Consider the following 22,131-nt stretch of genomic DNA (forward strand, 5'->3'; position numbering starts at 1 on the left):
AATTTGTAAGGCAAGAAGCTGAAAAACCAGCATGACGATACAATGATACAAACAGAAAAATGATCAAAGATCATCTAGTGCATGTATACATACAGTATAACATCAGTTATTAATTGGCCCCCTCATAGTGCTGCCTTTATGTGTGATTTTATTTTGAATTGGAGGTCTATTCTCATATTGACGAAATTCTGTGTAAATAATTTATTTATCCATTTGTTTGTAATTTCTTTCGTTAGAATGATTATATGCACAATTTAGTATGTGTCGCTCATGTCATGTGCAGTACCATTAAAAAAATTTAATTCCAGTTAAAATAATATTAATAATAATTCCTTTTTTTCCCACAAGGATGCATTAAATTAATCAACAATTACATTAAATTTATTTACATTGATACAAAAAAAGTATTTAAAATTCTATTCATCAAAATATCCTGAAAAGGTATCACGGATAAGCAGTTTTCAACAATGATGATAATAAGACATGTTCCTTGAGCAGCATATCAGCATGATTGCTGAAGGATCACGTGACACTGAAGACTGGAGTAATGATGCTGAAAATTCAGCTTTGCCATCACAGGAATATATTACATTTTAATATAGAAAACAGTGATTACCTTTTTTCAGTACTAGTCTATCTATCAAGTTTAAATATAAGTTCAATTAGTTCGTGAATTCTGCCCGGCTTGACGTCTGTGAGTGTGTATCAGAGAGGACATTGTGCTGCATTTCCTGTCCTGCTTAAGTAGAACAACAGAGCATCTGTTGTCCCTGCCCACCTGACGCATTTTTCCCAGAGCAGTGCATCTAATTCATATGACAATATGACAGTTATTCGTATAATAAGATTGCGTGTAGCGGCATTTACAAGCCCCGCCCCCATTGCAACCCCTTGTGATTCTTCACTCTGGGGTCCTGACAGACTACATGCAGACACAACGACTCATGGTTTGTGTGTGTGTGTGTGTGTGTGTGTGTGAGGGAGCATCCCATTACTCATGAGCAGCACAAAAGGTGTGTCCACTCTTACTAAATCACATGCTTGGACTGAGAAAGGCCAGGAGGTGAACTCAGGGTGACTTTTAAGTTGTAGAAGTGCAGTTTTTGTGTTGCTTGAGTTAAGGCTCAGATTGTTACATCAGGGAAAACCCTCTTCTGAGCCCTTGCTGGTCTCACCATGTGTCAAATTTACCATGGGACTGTCAGGAATTTCATACTTTGCTTCCAAAACAGCTAGAGAACAGGAGGACTGGAGAGATTGAGGCTCTGTGTGTGTGCCTGACACATACCTGGCCGTCCTACAGGACTCTCACTTTCAACCAGCTCTGTAAAAAAGACACCTCTGGGATATTATAGATGCACTTTCTAGAGTCTTTTCACACAGGTTGTCATTTAGTTGAAGCTGGTTGGCTGTGTGTTTAAGATGTGTGGGGGTTACGGCTGCATGGTGTGGCTCAGTGATCGAGGAAATACCTAAGAGGAGAGCCCTGTGGAAATTTAGATAGGATTATGTTCTGGAGGACGATAGCGGCCGCGTTTCACTTGTGGTTCTGGACGGTGAGTATGGGCCCTGCCAGAGCTTCAGGCCCTGCTGAGGAAACACTATGCTGGGGTGGACGAGCCTGGGCTGCTGGAAACTTCAGCTGTGTGGGTAAGTGCATCATGTGTTCATTGAAGATTTGAACGTGAGATGTTTAATACAATGTTAAGGGTTGTATTATGACAGGTTAGGGACCATTCTTAAAAAGACACTAGCTTACTTTTAAAATGAGTATGTATTATGAAAAGAATTACTTTAAAAAGAATATACTACTTAAGTGCGAAGTGAATGTTTTCAGACACTTAAATGCATGTTATTTACCATAAAATGAAAATGTATTATAGCTTATATTTATATTAGTTGAACTCAGTTATGGTTAAAATGTAATGCCAAATACATTGACAAGAATTTATGATAAACTACAGTTAACACTATGGTTAAAATGAAGTACTTTAATCGTATGTGCTTCAGTATGCTAGTCAACAACACATCAAAATATGGGTACTTCTTTAAAGCATGACAAACATTATAATACAATCATTAAAAAAGTTATTTAATTACAAATGATTACAAAGTGCACTTTTTAAAAGTGTTTGAAGTGTGTTAAGAAACAGCCATACAAGTGTACTATGTTTAAGTGTATTTTGGGAATATTTAATTTAATTTAATTTTATCAATCAATAAATTTCACTAGAAACAAACCTTTTTGTATTATTTTAATTTAATACCGTGAAGCTGCTTTGATACATTCTGTATTGTGAAAAGCGATATACAAATACACTTGACTTGACTTGACTTGACATAAGTGACCTTTTTTCATGCGAATAGGCTACTCTATATATTTTTTACTTGTGCAACTTGTCTTCAGAGAGCATGTAGCTCAAATGAGATTTGAGAGCTACCGCAGAGGGGGATATTTACAGCAAATTAAAAAAATGAAATAAAAAATTCATACAAAAATATCGAATGGTCTCAGAAGACTTGAAATAAAGCTAATGACTTTTTATGGCACTTCATTTTCATTGTATGAAAAAAAGCTCCATAAACACTCACTGTTCCACAAAAGAAAGTAAGTCATACAGGATTGAATTGGATAGGGATTAGTAATGACCATTGAACTATTACTTTAATATTTAAAATGGTGGCCATTACATTTCTATAAAGAGATAACTTTTTTTTAAACAAATAATTTTAGGAAACACTAAATCTTGAGTGCTTTTGGACTCAATGCCCAGATTTCTGCTGCTGTGAGAAAATAACTTTACCCTCCCTTCATGAATCATAATATTTACTGTGATTACTGTAAGTCTGTTAAATATCTATTAAATCAGAGTGCATCCTCAATATAAAGAAAAACTCCCTTTAAACGTCCCTTGATGTGCTTAGCTAGAACATCAGAATTTAATTGCTTTACTCATCTAAATGTTGTTGTAAATTAGTGGCTATTGACTGTAACCAAAATCATGTTGAACCTTTTTCCTTATTTGTCTCTACATATCCTAGCAACATGGCTGTGCGTTTGTGTAATCCACTCAAACAACTTCGAAGGCCTCCACTATGGTTTGTGTTGCTAGGATACAGTTGCTTGATTTCTGCAGGCATCTGTGAGATAGATGTGTGAACCTCTCCCCATTAGAGCATGAAAAGACCTGTCACACAGCAACAATAATTCACATTCTGAATGACATTAGGTGCTGATATGGAATAAAGAGAAAATAATTAGCAATTTTATGACCAAGAAAGAATGTATTTGTAAGCCGACAGGCCTCATTTTAGGGTCACAACACCATAAGGTTTCAGGGAGGTTTCATGTTAAAGCTATTTCATTTCATTTAGTGAATGCAGCCACTAACATACAATAAAATTGACATAAATTCTTCTTCCTCACAACTCTGAGCTTATATCTTGCACCTACTTATTCAATATCTTTTAATCTATTTTTTTAAAATGTATTTAATCTTTACAGACCACAGTTTTAAATCAGATTATGAACTTGTGAGACAATATTATATATTTAATATTAAATTATATATTTAAATATTATAATATTTAAATGTGTCTATATTATTTACATGGACACACTAGCTTATATTATTTAAACAATTAAACTATGTTTATGACTCTACTTTTATTGCAGAACATTGTAGGCTAACATTAAAATATAAGTCCTTACAGACCGTTACAATTATTAATACATATTCACTACAACAGAGAAACAAAAATGTAAGCAAAATTTAAAACAATATCTAACCGTAATTACGAGATGGCAACCAATGACGTTCTGCCTGGAGTTAATCACATCCTCAGACTCTGAAATGAATCTGCAGCAGTCATGTGGTACAAGTTGTTTACGTCCATTATCATTGTAATGTTATGTGCTATGAGACATGAGGTAATTTAACACTGTCTCCACTATCTCATGGCGCTTTCCAGGCGCTGCTGTGTGCGTTCATGTGTTTTGAAGGAGACATATGAGACGCTCGAAAGGGAGGGTGGGATCTCATGCTTTCAAAGCTGGCTTGCTATTGCTAGCCTGTCAGAAATTGCCTACCCTTTAATGACTGACAGCAGCAGCTTTATTAGGCCGCTGTCACTTTAATGCTGCCTTCAAATGTTATTGGAAATGTCTTCCTTCCCACTTCTGACCGAGCTTGTCGCATTCAAGTGCATTCATTGTTGTCAGAAAGAACAGGAACCATCATTAGGAGACCAGGTTAATTCTTGCCTATTGGGAAAATCTTATTAAAGGTACAGTTCATCCAAAAATTAAAAATATTTCATTAATTACTCACCCTCATGTTGTTCCAAACCTCTAAGTCTTTTGTCCATCTTTGGAACACAAATGAAGATCTTTTTGATGAAATCTAAGCTTTCTGTCCCTCCATATTCAAAATGTTCATAAAAGAGACCGTAAAACTAATCCATATGTCCAAATGGACTAGTCCAAATTTTCTAAAGAGGCTCGCTTCATATGATGAACAGATTTAATTTAGGCATTTATTCACATATAAATATTGATAAAACAAATGATAATTTTAAAGCCAAAATGATTTAGGGTCCCATTCATTGACAACCATAAACATTCACCATGCTATCTATAATCAGCTTGCTGATGATTCTGGCATTTCAGTCAAATGCAGGCTATTTACACTGTGTATAATACATACAATATGCTTCAAAATGTTCTTATGTGTAAATATGCATTACTTTAGCGACAAGTTCTACTCCGCTATGTTTAAAGTTTGTGGCACGTCCATCTCGGGAATTCGGGTTTAACTAGGAAACTCGTATGTATAACACGTGGACCTGACACATCCTATTTTCTCACAACTCTTAACATTAATTTGAAATAATAAATGTTCCCCAAACATCAGATGGTTGTGATTGGCTGGGTGATATAAATAGTGTTCCAGGAAAACAAACATCTACGCATGTTCCGCTTTTGTAAATCATGTTTTATTTGATATTGTCAATTATTTGTGGCTATGCAGTTTAATTTAAGATTGGCTTTAAAATCAGTTTGATTTGAACAGGAAAATGAGATGTGTACTGAAACTTGGTTGTTAACTTCAAATGAGGATCAAATGATGTCTGTGTTCACTGCATTCAGTTAGTATCATTTTGATTAGGTTTGTCAGAGCTTGTATTTGTGTCTTCAAAGATCCTGAGCCTTATCTGTTACTTGGCCTTGGAAATGGCATCCAGAGGATAAACCTTGATGGTGGGGACCGGAGAAGGATCATATCTAGGGTGGGAAGGTCTATCTTGTTGGACTTCCATTTAAGTGAGGGGACAATGTTTTGGGCTGACACACATGCAGGACAAATCAACAAGGCAGGACTGGATGGAACAGGCAGACAGGTACTATTGAAGATCTATTAATGTTATAATGTTGTTGTTTTTTTACATATACAGTATAAATATTGTAAATACAGTATTTTAATAATCAGTCATCAGTGATTGTTTGGAGCCTGTTCCAAGCCTTTGGTTTATTCTTTCAGAAACTTCTCTCATCAGTGAAAAAAATCACTGGTCTTGCTGTGAACTGGATTGAAAACTCAGTCCTCTGGAGCAATGCAGATAAAGGAACGATACACAAAATGGACACAGATGGGAGGAATGAAAACACTGTCTTGAGAGACCTATCTCAGCCCAAAAGTGTTGTTGTTGATCCAAATGAGAGGTAAACATAATTATAATACAAAACTATACAGTCGTTCATGGAAAGGAAAAATGCAAGAATTGGAATAATGTACTCATTTTAGGTTGATCTCTCCTGAAAATTAAAATGCACAATTATAGTGATATAAGCATTAAATGCATTTTTTATTCTTAAACAAATATAAAAAATATTTTATGTCGTATTAAAAAAAAAAAGACATAAAAGAGCATATACTTAAATGGTAATACAGTTGTTATCATATTGAGACATAGCTTGTGGAGCAATAGGTCAGACCTTTTTACCCACAACAACATGTTTTACATTTTTTCCTCTGTTCTCTCAGTAGTGTGCGTATTGACTCTCGGGGAGAACGAGGATGACTAAAGACTTTGTCATTTTCACAGTTCTTCTCAGGACTGTGTTGCTCAAATCCTAGTTTGCCTGCTAGCTATAAATGCTAGAGCTTTCAGACGTTCACATTCTTTCGAACATAACTGGCACATAGGTGCAGTTTTAACAGGGTCTCTCCAACAGCATTCTACCGCACACTGGCCTTACTTAATACTCCTAAGTCGAAGGAGTAGTCTGAGGAAATAAACAAGTGTTAAATAAGCAATCATTTTGCTTTCAATACAAATAAATCAACACTATTACATATTAATTTTGGAAACTGGAAAGGTTTTTTTCCAGTCACAATAAAGTATTTGTATTGATTGAGATTGGGTCATTTAATTTATATATTTTAACTTAAAAACACTGTTTTTATTATATTTATTTGATATATAGTATGCAATATTTATATTTGGGATGCACTGATATAAATGTCTGGTTGATATGCCGTTAATTAAAAATACAAAATATGTCATGGCCAGTAACTGAAAATGGCTTGTATTAAATTCTATACTATTTTGGCTAAATACATTCAACACTAAAAACCAAAATGCTTTTTCAGTGATTTTGAGTGTGCATATCAACATTATAATGTCCAGTATGAAAAAGGATATTAATTTTTTTAATTTGTTAAAGATTATATTTAATAGTATTAAGTCATTTGTTTTCTTAAAGATTAACTTTATGTGAGCGCGAAGGCAATCTGTATCTAAGTGTAATAATAGAGTTGTGAATAGAAGTGTAATAATAATATCCAATATCCATTGATACAATACATTAAAAATGTATTCAATGATATGGTTGCATTATATTGTGCTTTCCTAGTATATATTTATATATTAAAAACTGAAATTAAAATTTGCACTTTACATTTATTTTGATGCCATTTTTTCATAGTGACATATAATCTGAATTAATCTAAATGTATCGTTTACAGTTTTGCAGAATAAGTTGAAGGTTACAAAGATGTGAGATGATCTATGCGAATGATTTTTAACGATGTTACACTTATATGTACAACTTTTTTTCCCAGATATATTTTCTGGTTGTCAGATGGGGTGACTCCCAGTATCCAGCGTTCAGACATGACAGGTGGGAAGAAGGCGACGGTGCTGAAAGTTGCAGACAGACGGTCACTGAAGGTTCTGGCTATAGACCACCGGGACAGGAGACTGTTCTGGGTTCAGCAAGGTCAAGAAGGGCACACTGCAATGGGCTCCTGCAACTATGATGGCAACATTATCAACGTATTTAATCAGCCCTTCAGGTAAAATTGAGATCTATCCTTTATGTAAAGGATAACATTTTCACATATTACACTATTATAGTAAAGAAAGAAGTATTTTTACAGTAAAGATGTCCTCTCTGCTCTACCTCTAGACCACAGGCTCTGAGGATGACGGTTTTCCTGGATTATGTGTACCTAATAGACTTTAAGTCAAAAAGAATAACACGAGTAAACAAGTACACAGGGGGCCGAGGGGAGAATGTCAATTCCAAAAGGATGCCGCACCCCCTTACTGATCTCAAAGTGGTACATCCCATCAATCAGCCGGTGGTGGAAATTCCAACTCCATTCACTCCAGGTTGGTAATGAAAAGATTAGATGATTAATTGCTTAATAAAATAAAATATGATAATAAAGGATGCTGTAGTATGTAAATTCAAAATAGCTAAACAAAACAATTATTTGTAACAATTATTTTATTATTCCAATTTTTCCACCCAGTTTTTTAAACGCTGGCGGGGAAAGAGTTGAAATTTCTTATAATTATCTTAAACATCACATAAAGAGCAACTTTATAACATATTGGTGGTCTGTGCATGGAAGGAAAAGCTGTTTGTTCTTGTGCAGGCTGCAATCGACACACAGGAGAGTGTGTGAAAGTGTGTGAAAGTCACAGTGACACTGGTCTGTGCCGCTGCAGGGATGGGTTTTCCCTCAGTAAACAAGGCAACTACTGTGAAGGTACAGCCTCCGTTTCCAAAATACATGATAGCATTAGTGTAGAAATTCACAGCTTTCTTATTCTTTTGTTCATAATGTATTCGTCTGAAAAAAACTCTCCTTCTCGTTTAGATATCAATGAATGCGCCCTTTGGAATCACGGCTGCTCACTGGGATGTGAGAATGTTCCGGGCTCTTACTTCTGCACCTGCCCTAAGGGTTACCTATTACTGCCCGATTTGAAGACCTGCCAAGGTAGGACTGGAGAATAGGGAAGGATTATGAAACACTAGCACTAGTAGCATACATATCATATCAATGAGCTGGAAGTAGGCGTGTACGATATCACAATGTTTGATCATGGATGATTAAAATGTCTCCACGATCTGCTTTTGAAGAAATATCATAGTATTGTGCTATAGTATATTCTATCAGGTGCAGTTCTGGCATCTCTGTCCCAACAAACTGTAAATTGCGATGTACATTCACATCACATGTTAACGCAGAGGTCGAGTTACACTCACGGGATACTCCCATTCACAAAAGTTCATTATTTGCATATGCTTTAAAGCGTTTCCGGTTAAACATTTCATTCTCATTTTTTTCACAACTCTTTACGTTCATTATTTAACTCATTTCGCCTTTCCCATATATTTCCACTTATATCATATTTCCCATATTGCCTAACCCTAGCTGGAAGTCGCGTGTCAGGGAGAGAGAGATTTATAAATGAAAAAGTGCTAGAAAAAGACAGAGAGCATCTCTAGACTTCATTGCTTATGCTCTAAGTGTGCATTGAAGCAGAGCCGGACAGCACAGTGCCATAAGATAATGAGGTGACATCAGTAATAAGGAACATATTTAGTCAGCAGCTTTGCCTGGCTAAGCAGGTCAGGAGCAAAGCAACAGTGAGATTAACCCTCCAAACAGTTCTCAACCTGCGGACACTCATACACACATGCAATCAAGTTTGTTGTCATGTTTTCTGGCTGTCAGAATATTCCGTATATGACAATAAAAGAATATAGATGTTATAGAATTATAAAATAAATAATGGAATATATTTTTACTTATTGTGAATAATTAATTTAGGATAATAAATACATTTAAGTTTGAATGCAGATGTAAATTTATGCAATTTTTTTTATTATTTTTAATGTTAGCCTGAAACTTACGATAGTCTTTTCTTCCCTATTTTGACATATATCGAGTGAAACAGCTGCTTGAACAAGATTTTTTTTTAGGTTGGGACATGATTTTGTCCATCAGGAATTTATTGGATCATTGAATGGTTATGGTTTGCTACTGCTCTGATGTCATGTGAGTCACAGGACGTCCCGCCCTCTCGCAAGTAAACACATCATCAGAGAAGAGATGAGATGTCGCTGCAGACGCAGGAGGGGGAGTTATTTTGATTAAAGATTATGAGGGCACATGAATTTATGTGCACAGATCAATCATTTATAATAAATACAGCAATATTGCATAAAAAATTCAAATCAGTTTTGATTTCATGATTTTAAGCTTAGTTTGAGAGTGAAATTGTCACATAGCCTGATAAAGCAGGGCTCAGTAGTTTCGGGATTTCTTCGCTGTATTCTCGCTTTTTGCTCGCAGGTTTCTCTCTAGAGCTTCCCCCACAGCTTCGGAATAGATATTTGACAACACTGTTGTAAAAACTCATTGGCGATTCTCAGACACCAGAGGCTAGTAGATCAACGACATCAAAGCAGATGGGACATTCTTTAAAACGTCTTCTTCATTCGGGTTCGAACAGCGTGAGGGAGCGCAATAATGACAGCATTTTAGCAGATTTCTTTTGGCCGTAAAGCAATTGTTTACATCGCGAGACCTGATATCACGCGATACTTCCCGACGCGGCGGCCGGCGACCCGCCGGCTCAAAGTTGCAAGTGCGGCTCACAGGCACCAGGGGGGTGCGAAACGACCACCATTTAACCCGAAATAAGTAATATAACCATTCCAATGACTCCGAAGCTGTTCAGTTAAGGTAAAAAAGTTACTTAGTTCACCTTTAACTGTCTCAGAGCATCACATGCTTTCACTCACTCTAAGCAATAGTCCCCTTTCGCACTATGACCTTTGTGGGTGGGATTATGGTCCTGACATGATTACAGGATTGGAGAGTGTCCAGATAAGAAGCTTGTTTCCCACCATATGGCTTTTTCAGACTCGATCATCAGCACTGGTGACAGTACCATTCCAGATACAAATTGCTCCTTATTCTGTAGCTCTCTGGAGTTAAATCTGTATTTATATCTGTTTGAACTGCTGTCGTTATGTAATGTAACTGAACAGGAGGCACTGTTTTTATATGTATCCGTTGTTAACCTGAATAAAGCAAAATTTCCTAGACACGCTTAATTGATATCAGGACTGGTGTTTTGTAAATATAGGATGATTGGATTTGGGATTATTAGGTGTCAGAATAAGGACTGCCTGATAAGCACAGTGCCACAAGGCCTGTTGGTTCAAGAGAGGTGTTCGTGGAAACATTGAGGTGAGAATTGATCATCTAGGGACAGGGATTTTGGAAATTAAAGATTGAGGCCATTTGCATTATCTTGTCATCCAACAGGTCATTCCATTCCCTGAAATGACCCATGCCATCATATTACCGCTCGGCTGCACTAGAATATGTGAAGTGACAATTAAATTGAAAATGGCAGGATTATAACAGTTGATATTGACCTTATTGTTATGTTTGTAATTTTGTGATTTTGAAATTAAATGAAATGTTATTTATTACATTTCTCTTAACTAATCAAAACCAAATTGAAAGATAAACAGTATCATTTCAAGTAATGCTGTTTTTGTTAGTTTTTGTTTGTTTGCAATTTCACTCCTAATTTGCCTTGTAGAATAATTTACAGTAAACAAAATACGTGCATGTGAAAATATTATATATAATACAAATGTAAAACATAATATGATATTAAACCTTCAAATTCCAAATTATTACAAAATGTACTTTAAGGGGCAATAAAATAAAATGTCTTTTTTTTGTATTTTAAAATATATTTTAGAAAATTTGATTGTATTTATAACATATGCAAAATGGCTTAAAATATATGTGGAAAAAATACACACATACAAATTTGGTCATTTTGTATATATATATATTGTATTCTTTTTTTTGTAATATTTTTGTAAATACAGAAAAAATGGCCTGCTTACCTTTCTCCCTGTGCATCTACAGAGACTAAACCATGTGTGGAGAATGTTACAGCTTGTGATCATGCATGTGTACACACAACAGAAGGAGATGTGTGTGTGTGTCCAGAGGGATCTGTGCTAAATTCTGATGGCCATTCATGCACAGGTCTGTTTTTTTCCAAATCAAATTATGTTAAAAGCCTTATTTAATGAATGCAAATATGGCTGTTTTCTTCATCATTGTCTGTGTGTTTCAGGCTGTTTGTCTTCAGATCGGGGGGGCTGCAGTCAGTTGTGTGTGACTTTATTTCCAGGCAGGTTGGTGTGTGAGTGCCAGCCTGGATACCAGCTACAGTCTGATGGTAAACACTGTGCTGCCACAGGCAAGTCCAAGTCTTTATATTCTACATTCTGCCAGGGTGCCTGTCTGTCTCCCACATTTTGTCTGCTAGAATTATTGGGTTAAGCACGTAGTTAATCAGTATTTAAGTGTATTTTCTTCCAGTGACCTAGAACGTCTGGGATCTTCTGGAATCTATTTCCTTTTTTTCAAGCAGGACCTCCAACGTACCTGTTGTTTGCCAATGTAGTGGATATAAGAAAGATTACCACAAATGGCAAAAGGAGCAGAAAACTACTGGAGGAACCGAGAGGCTCCATCATTGCTGTGGATTATGATCCCGTGCAGAAAAGGGTAAAATATCACACAAACACAGCCACACACATGGCTGAAGAAAGTGTGTCGTGAGAGTTTATCGATGGCCACTGTAGTGATTGTGTTTACAACTGCCCTCTAGTGGACATAAGATGTAAATAATAATAATAATAATAATAATTATATAATTAAATTAATAATAATAATTAAATGTCATGTGATGTAAGGAAACAGGAATAAAGTTCAGGGGCTCCTGTTGATACTGTTTAAAATACTGTATTTTACTGTCATCTAGTGGCCACAGAGTATAAGTGCAAGAGGATACACCTTTTCCCTTTCATTCATGTACACATTTTACACAGTACATAGATTCAGGGCCTTTTTCAGGCCCATTCAAAATGTTACAATTTTGAATTAAAAAAATATAAAATGAATCCACAAATAATTAAATAAATCCACAAAAAAAATCCCAATTTTTTTTTTTTTATGTGCTAAATGTACTGTTGAAAATAGTGGTTGTCAATAGAATAAAGTTATTGGGATTAATCTTATTATTATCATCTAAAAATAGAACATATTTATTTATTTACTTATATATTTAAGAATCCTTGAAATTGCAACCAAATAATGATAATTTTTCATATGGAAGTAGTCACTTGGGTTTGTTTGTTTGTTTTAGATGTATTTTGCAGATAAAGGCCTGAAGCGTATTGAGAGGGCTTCACTGGATGGTGGCTTCAGAGAGATGCTTTTCTCCACTGGACTCGACTCACCCGAGGGTCTGGCTGTGGACTGGGTCCATCGCAAGCTTTACTGGACTGATAGAGGGTGGGCTACAGATCAATACAGACACACTTCCTTAAAGGGATAGTTCACTTTGAAATTAAATTTTGGTAAGTTTTAGCTTACCTCAAGGGCATCCAAGATGTAGGTGTCTTTTTTTCCGCAGTAGTTTCAATTATGATATTTTTTGTAACACAGCCTTGTAACATAGCCACGTCCAAGTGATCTGAGGGCGCGCGCGCATCCTGGTGTGTGACGTGTACGCAGACTGGTGCATAGATATATACACTAGATGTCGCCTTGTCTACGGCAGTTCATTGGAACGAATGTCTTTAAGGCGACATCTAGTGTATATGTCTATGCACCAGTCTGCGTACACGTCACACACCAGGATGCGCGCGCGCCCTCAGATCACTTGGACGTGGCTGTGTATAAGAGGTAAAAACGATATAAATACTGTTCGTTTTCTCACACAAACCACTCGTTTCGTGTCTTAGGCCATCAATGTGTACTTACGATGGGGAATTGTTTAATTTGGACGATGGGGAATTGTTTTAATTTGGACTCTGTGCATGCTCTTTGAGACAGTGACCATAGACCTGCATTATATGACTGACAGACAAGAACGGTTTGGCCTAAAAATATAAAAATTGAAACTACTGCGGAAAAAAAGACACCTACATCTTGGATGCCCTTGAGGTAAGCTAAAACATACTAAAATTTAATTTCAAAGTGAACTGTCCCTTTAACAACTTACTTATTTGCTCAACTGACTTTAACATTCTGCATTTCAGATTATCCTCTATTTCCCGCAGCAGTTTAAATGGCCTTGACAGGGAGATTTTTATAGAGAAAGACATCCAAAAACCCAGAGGCATTGCCCTACATCCTCAGGCGCAGTAAGACTTTTGAAACCGCATGTTTCTTCTATGCGACTTGCCTATATCATATAAACTTAAAATTGTACAGTGGCCACAGTCATTTTATTCTGAATATCTTTTTTCTTGGAAGAGTTCAGCAAAAAAATTAAAAATAAATAAATCATTATTTAATCACTCTCGTGTTATTCCAAGCAGCACTTTTCTTAAACATTCAAATGGATCTTGACTCGTAATCATACATGAACTTCTTGTCTTTGTGTCTGGAGGAAGGTATATTGGACAGACATGGGTAGTCGTCCTGCAGTGGAGCGGTCAGGTTTGAACAGAGACACGCGTGAAGTTGTGGTCAACACCGGTCTGGTGTCTCCTAGTGGACTAGCTGTGGATCACGGCTCCCAGCGTCTGTACTGGTGTGACCTGAGCAGAGGCGTGATTGAGTCGGCCAAGCTGGACGGGTCTAATCGCCATATACTAAGTGAAAACCAAGTAGGTGAGGCTTCTCTGCCAAAAGCACTCACACACTTTCAGTACACAAGCAAATACTGAATGTATACATGATGGAAGTGAGCACAAACGTATGTTGCAAATCTGATTTTATGCTGGTTTATGACAAAAAAAAAACCCTATAGACAACGTTTTTTTTTCTGTGTGTAATGTTTTCTGTTGATTATTTTTGCTTTGGCTCAGGTCACCCATTTGACGTTGCAGTATTTGAGAATGTGCTCTGGGTCAGTGACTGGGAGGGTCACTTACTTTACCGGCTGGACATGAGAAGAACTGGACGAAACCTTCAACGTGTCCATGATGACTCTATCCAACCAGCTTCTCTGGTTATTGTCCACCCTCTTGCCAAACCGGGTACAGATGCTGTGTCCTATTATTAGCATATTTTTAACCATTGTTTTTAGTAACGTGCATAAGGAAATGGAGGTTGTTACTCTTTAGTGTGTAACTAAAGCGGAAAACAGATTGGACTGGATGATTCCTTTTATACATTAACTCCATAATGTTTAAAAAATAAATATGCCTTTGTTTTAGTCTGTGAAAATACACACTCTTTCAAACATTTTTTGAAAGAAGTCTTGTGTACTCACCAAGACTGCATTTATTTGATACAGTAAAACCGTAATATTGTGAAATATTATTACAGTTTGAAATATTTTAAAATATAACTTATTCCTGTGATGATTTTCAGCATGAATAGAATACAAATGTAAATTTCTTTACTGTCTCTTTTGATCAGTTTAATGCATCTTTGCTGTATTTAATTTCTTATTACTGACCCCAAACTTTTGAACGGAAGTGTATTTTTGGAAAAGTGTACACCAAATATGTGAAAATATGAAATTTGCTCTGGTCAAGCTCAGGCACGTTAACTTCATTAATAATAACGTGATTATTTACACAATAATAAAATATTTCTCTTAACTCTTTTAACGTGATAAATTGACAGTTTGACAGACAAAAATGGCAACATCCGCTCAAACCAATGTAGTGATATTATTTAAAATTCCTACTATACTACTATTATTCAAAATTCCTACTATAAAATCTTGTTCAATTCCTACTGAACTACTATAATTTCCATCTTATACTTCTTTGACTCAACAGATTGTGCACTGCATGTTTCTTTCTCCTAGGAGCAGATGTTTGTCTTCATGAAAACGGAGGATGTGCCCAAGTGTGTGAGAGCAGACTGGGATTGGCTCATTGCTCATGTCACTCAAAGCACGTTCTTTCAGCTGATGGAAAAGACTGTCTGGCGATTAATGCATCATTCACTAGTCAGTGTGATGAGAATTGAGTTCAAATACAAATAATAAAAAAGATTCCTAAAAAATCACATTAAACCATCAAAGCAATTTGAAAAGTAACTGTTTGAATAAAAAAAGAGCTGTATTTTCCCACATAGAATCAGATGATGGTGAATCAAGTGATCGTCTGAGAAATAAAACACTGAATGATGAGAGCACACCACTGGCCTTGGTTTACACAGAGAAGATGATTTCGGGTAGAACAATATTCACAACTTCATTCATCATAGACGAGATATTTATTACTCATTTTCATTATCAGATTTTTGTGGTTGCTGAATACTGTGATTGAATCATTTCTAATAAATGAACTTGAGAATGATGTTCATTCATTTAGACCAGGATGACTGCTACTCTCTCAGATGTGATGTGAACGCTCAGTGTGTGCTGCAGGAGGGCCGAGCCGTGTGTCAGTGTGTGAGAGGTTTCACTGGAGATGGGGAACTGTGTGTGGGTAAGTGTGTGTAAGCCTGTGTGTGTTTGCACTACATGTCAGATGATTTTGATTTCGTATAGACTGAAGCAGCAGGTTTGTGATGTATGTGTGAAACTGAATTTGAGTGTAGGAATATTGATGTTTATGTGGGTGTCGTATGCACCTGTTATTGGATGTATTGATCAGTCTTTATGTAAATATAGGTTTGTTTAGATGAGCACATACAGTATTGACAATATGTGTTTGTGTGTGTTTGTATAGACATTGATGAATGCAAAGCAGGCCTGGCAGACTGTAGTATTTCTGAGGCTGAGTGTATGAACACAGCAGGTGGATATTTCTGCCAATGCAAGAGTGGATTTAGTGGAGATGGTCAGCACTGTATGGGTACGACAACACACACACACACACACACACATATATATATATATATATATATATATATATATATATGTATATGTATTTGAACTAACCAATTACAGTTAGTATCGGTTGTCAAATCTGGTCTTGCAGCGTTCCAAAAGTACTGATATAACGGTTTAACAACACTGGGACTTTTTACTATTTTTATCACTTCGCTTGTCTGTGTTGGCGCATTCCAAACAGTTTTGTGTATTTGTGGCTTGTTACTGTCTTTTGAATCATTCACTCAACTGATTCATTTCAGAAACATTGATTCACACAGTAACATCACTACGGAGACTCATTCTGAGTTTCTTGAAATATTCTAATTATTAATATTTAGTTAATTCGGCATTGGATTTGTTTGCAACGATATTCATTGATGGTGATAAACTGCATGCAAGAAAAGTAGTGGCAATATTGTGAAGTTATTCAATTTCAACTTGTTTACTGAACTGCTGTATAAAGGCAACATTCGCATTGGTCTGAATATCAGTTATGATAACTACCGTTCAAAAGCTTAGAGTCAAAGATTTCGATTTCAAATAAATGTTGTTCTTTTGAAATTTCTTGTCATCAAAGGAACATGAAAAATGAATAATAATAAGAAATGTTTCTTTAGCACCAAATCAGTATATTAGAATGATTTCTGAAGGATCATGTGACACTGATGCCTGGAGTAATGATCCTGAAAATTCATATTAGCAATTACAGAAATAAATAAAAAACTTTTATTATTAAAATTGAAAAATGTTTTTTAAACTTGAATAATATTTTTCTGTATTTTTGATCAAATAAATGCAGCTTTGGTGAGCATAAGAGAATTTTTTTTAAAAATACGTACGTACTGACCTGAAAATTTTGAACAGTAGTGTGTGTGTGTTTATATATATATATACACATATATACATATACCGGTACGTACATACATGCATACATACATACATACTGTACATATAAATACATTACATATTTTCCCTAAATACAGAGATCTTTATGTGTATTTTACAGATATAGATGAGTGCAGATTAGATATGCACGACTGCGGTGTAAACGCAGAGTGTTTGAATGCAGTAGGAACATATCAGTGTAGATGCCGATCTGGGTTCACAGGCACTGGATTCAGCTGTCAGGGTAAGATTCATCTCCTGAAACAGTACCTTCTCAGCTTCATGTATTAAGTGCCATTATGGCTTGATACCATGAGCAGTTATTTGATAGGACCTGCTAAGCTGAGTTTGTGCAAAAGAGTAATGTACTGACATTTAGTAGAAATGTATGATGAAACATAATAGTGACCTCATTTTCATGCTCTGTTTCGTTGCAGAGGAGTTTAAGGGCGCCTCCTCTTGGCCGAGTACGGGCAGTCCTCTTGATGTCACATCGCCATGGCAACACAATAATGTTATGCAGAGCTGTCCTTCCACTCATGACTCGTACTGTCTGTATGACGGAGTGTGCTTCTATTTCCCTGAGATGGAGACTTATGCCTGCAAGCAAGTGTTTGCTTATATACTGTAGCTTTTGTCATACAGAAACTTTAACCTGCTTTTTTTATATTCTCATTATCAGTTTTTGCATATTCCACAATTTCCTTTAAGATTAAAAGCTATGCTGATTTTTAAAGTGTGGTTAACAAGCAGTAGATGGCAGTCTTGTACTAAAAATCATTTGGCTTTTTATTGAACATTTGCCCTTGACAAAAAGGACACACGTTAAGCATATCCCATAGAGCATTTTATTCCTATATTCTGTTCTGTATGTCCACTGACTGAAATAATGAATACTGCATTTAATGATGATCTGTATGTTTGTGTGTGCTGCAGCTGTGTGTTAGGTTACATGGGGGAGCGCTGTCAGTACAGTGATCTTGAATGGTGGGAGTTGCAGCAGGCTGAAGAAGAGAAGAGGAGGAATATGACTATAGCAATGTGTATTGTGCTCTTCATCACCCTTCTGTCCATCGCTGCCTGCATCTCTTACTGCTACGGGTGAGAGGCACAGATATCAAGGGGTCAGAGATGCACGTTAATAGCACACTCACTCATTTCTCTTATTCTTAAGTAATGGAGGCAATGGATTTTCAAAGAATAAATAATCTAAATTATTAATGTTTTGGGGGGAAATAATAATATCTTAAATAATATCTTAATATCTAATAACATCTTCACTACATGACCACAACACAGGTTTGTGGACGTCAACATTTAAATTCTAACTTTCCAGCTCAATTCCTGAATTTCAATGGAACTTGATCAGAGGTTACAGAATTGCATTTTAAATTAAATTAAATATTAAATATAAATAAGTATATATATTTTTTTTTATTAGAAAAGCAAAGTTGGTCAAGACTCAAGAAATAATATCATTGTCGGATTTAAGGTTGCTACCTTAAATTTTTAAGTACAATCAACTTGGATGTTTAAGTGATTTAACTATACATTAAACTGACTACATTAACAAAAATAGTTGAATATTGTATATTGTAATCACATAAGTTGTCATAACTTAATGATCATACAATTTTTTTTTTACAGTGTAGATAGATATAATTATTTAAGATGAACAAGAAACTTCATTTCCAGAAAAACATGATCTGTGGTACATTTCTTTGAATTGCAATTCAGTAAATTCCTCATCCTGTCATATGCATTCAAATTTCATGTTCTCATCAGTTCAAATTAAACGGACTAGTTCTTCAATTCTGATTGTGCACAGCCCTGCCATATAATGTATTATGGTCATTAAAAGCGAAAAATATAAAATTGAAAAATGTACAACACCAAAGCATCCGCCACATTTTCAATCTTAATGTCTTCGATTTGTAGTGGATTCAAGGGACAAGATGAAAATAGAGACTGTGATAAAAATGGCTTGAAAACAGCCTTTTTCCATTTCATCAAAAACCTGTAATGGTTCGATTGCTGCTGGTCTGGGTTCATTTCCCTGCTTTATCGTGTGAACAGCGTGTAAAAGTGGCATTAAATTGTTTATTAGGAGAGGAGGCTGGAGCTAAAGCCAATGAAACATTTAAAGATGTTTTCATCCCCTTGAGCATGTGTCAGAAGACTTTAAACACACACACACATCAAAACAGCTGGGTGATATTTTCCACGCCCTGGCTAAGTATCTAATTCTCAATGCCTGTATTTAGTGGGTTTAGTGACATTGAGCCGTGGTGTGGTGTTTTCTAAAGCAGCATACTTATGTCGGGTTCCTCTGGCCCCTGCACTTCAATGCAGCAGTTGCACGCTTTCAATTACATGCTTGGTTTAGCTTGTACTACAGCAATTACACATCAAAATAGGTCATTCCTATGACCCAAAATGGACCCAGTGATCTATAACCTTATTTAATAGCTACATGGGTGGCAATTTTTCTGTCTAAAATTGCGTTTTTCACTTGGTTACTCGTGTTTCCATTTTATTTTTCTTCCATTTTTCTATCTATATCAACTTTCCACACACTTTAACTCTCTCACATACATACACACAAACACGACACTGGTTTGGTTTATCCCGAAGCCCATTATTGCCCCAGGTGCAGGGGTGAGACACACATATCAAATACACATGCTTGTAATAATGCTACTTATTATACCTTCACGTCTCACTGCAGGTATTTCATTCTCACTCAACAGGATCCAGAGATTGGTTTTGCCCTCGGTGTCAGTTAGCAGGGTGCCAATCCACAAACGGAAAAAATCAAAACACCTCAGATTACTATTTACATAGATATGAGGGTTATGTGGCTATAATACTTTCATAGGAGCCAGTTCAATGAATTTGACATTTAGCCTTTCAGAAACAAGCAAACAAAAGAAATGTATCCAGAGGTAATTGAATCTACAGACTTCATATCTAAAGCAGACAATGTCAATGTTTTGCTGTTTATCAGGTCTAAAAGACATTTTGGAACATGTGCCGCAGAGGATGATGTGGGTGACATAAGCATAAGTGAGGACAGTTTCACTGAGACGACAACAGCCACTCCACAGGTAAGATGCTTGTACCTAATGTCAGTTTTTGATTGTTCAGTGAGCGACTTCTTTGCTTTTATTGGACAGTATTGTAGATTTACACATTGTGTGTATGTAGGTCTATGTGGTTTTGGACACCTCTACCTGCGGTGATGAAAAGGTACTTCATATTGTAGGGTGTTCCAGAACAACAGTATGCCCCGCTTGCTCTTCAGATGCTGGTAAGAATAATCCCCTTTCCTATCTTCTCCCATAAATTACTGCCATTTCTTTCAGTTGTTCTAAAAGTAAAATAATAATAATAATAATACTATGTATTATATATATATATATATATATATATATATATATATATATATATATATATATATATATATATAATATCATAATGGAGAAAATAAAATTAAGATTTTTTTCTTCATTATGACATCAGGACAGTTGTTGATTTTTTTTTTTTTCAACTTTATGCCCCCAAAATGATCAAACAAAAATGTTGTTTTAATTCAGAAATTATAGAGGTCTATTTAAGTCATTGTATGTTTGAATTGCATTTTGAATGTAATTTTGAATAAATTAATAGATTCAGACAAGAAAAGTTGTCATGTCATTGACCCACCTGCTTCCTCTGAGTTCTTACATATATATATATATATATATTTTTTTTTGGAACTAGGAGACAGTTTTGCTTCAGAAGAGACTGAGAAGCTACAGAGGGACGACTGTGGTCTGGATATTGCCAACTGCTCTGTATCCTGCGATGTGCGCAAATTGCTGGTTACAGAGAAGACCACCGATTATCTCATCTCCTTAGAAGACCCTCAGGGTTCTTAGAAGACCCCAGTGATTCACCACAAAAATTCTTCATTGGAGGCTGACCCATTAACTGCCAATGTCAATATGTTCAATGTTCAAGTCACTATCATTCAGTGTTACAGTACAGCCAAATGTGGGACTGCGTTCAAAATGAGGTCGTTGAACAAGTTTCCACATTTCAGATTTCATAAGTGAAATGTTACTCCTGGTCAGATATAAATACACCAGTCATGCTGACTCTCAGCTGATCCACGTCTACCTATGGGAATACGACGCCTATCACTGCATATAAGGTCAATTTAGTATTATCAGCAGCTTTATCCTGTTGCCTGATCCCCCATCCTCCACAGTCCTGATATTCCGCTTCAAATCAGATAGTTATATTGTGTTGTCACATTCAATTATTGTCATTAAGAACATTAATGATATCTGCAATACATGTTGATTATGTTCTGTTTACTCTTAAGAGTGTTATCGCATGCTCTTATCCATCAGCCATATCACCCTGTAGCCCAAGACTGGTTGCCCACTGAAGCTAAGCAGGGCTGAGCCTGGTTAGTACCTGGATGGGAGACCTCCTGAGAAAAAACCAGGTTGCTGCTGGAAGAGGTGTTAGTGAGGCCAGCAGGGGGTGCTCACCCTGTGGTCTGTGTGGGTCCTAATGCCCCAATGTAGTGACGGGGACACTATACTGTCAAAGAGCACCGTCCTTCGGATGAGACGTTAAACCGAGGTCCTGACTCTCTGTGGTCATTAAAAATCCCAGGATGTCTTTCGAAAGAGTAGGGGTGTAACCCCGGCATCCTGGCCAAATTTGCCCAGTGGCCTCTGTCCATCATGGCCTCCTAATCCTCCCCATATATACTGATTGGCTTCATCACTGTCTCCTCTCCACCAGTAAGCTGGTGTGTGGTGGGCGTTCTGGCGCAATATGGCTGCCGTCGCATCATCCAGGTGGATGCTGCACATTGGTGGTGGTTGAGGAGATTCCCCCCTTCTATGTAAAGCGCTTTGAGTGTCGAGAAAAGCGCTATATAAATGTAATGAATTATTATTATTATTATTATTATCCATGCTAGGTTGCATGGAGTTCTTGCCCAGTACAGAACAAAATCACCAATCCAAACTGTATGTTTATTGTTAATCATCTTTG

At 36.3% G+C, this 22,131-nt stretch overlaps 1 protein-coding gene across 1 annotated transcript; it reads left to right on the forward strand.

Annotated features, from left to right (window-relative positions):
• Nucleotides 1-1,508: 1,508 nt before the first annotated feature.
• egf (epidermal growth factor) lies at nucleotides 1,509-20,996 on the forward strand (the record flags this gene model as incomplete). The annotated part of the gene is made up of 24 exons (XM_081382094.1): nucleotides 1,509-1,650; nucleotides 5,201-5,400; nucleotides 5,541-5,722; nucleotides 7,125-7,358; nucleotides 7,472-7,677; nucleotides 7,947-8,060; nucleotides 8,172-8,294; nucleotides 11,259-11,381; nucleotides 11,473-11,598; nucleotides 11,773-11,909; nucleotides 12,550-12,698; nucleotides 13,448-13,552; nucleotides 13,801-14,024; nucleotides 14,222-14,392; nucleotides 15,175-15,324; nucleotides 15,453-15,545; nucleotides 15,686-15,802; nucleotides 16,046-16,171; nucleotides 17,198-17,320; nucleotides 17,514-17,703; nucleotides 18,013-18,177; nucleotides 20,084-20,183; nucleotides 20,284-20,386; nucleotides 20,839-20,996. The coding sequence occupies 24 exons, from the start codon at nucleotides 1,509-1,511 to the stop codon at nucleotides 20,994-20,996; spliced, it is 3,561 nt and encodes a 1,186-aa protein (XP_081238220.1).
• Nucleotides 20,997-22,131: the final 1,135 nt, after the last annotated feature.

This window comes from Scardinius erythrophthalmus (genome assembly GCF_964197995.2).
Source record: "Scardinius erythrophthalmus genome assembly, chromosome: 13".
NCBI lineage: Eukaryota > Metazoa > Chordata > Actinopteri > Cypriniformes > Leuciscidae > Scardinius > Scardinius erythrophthalmus.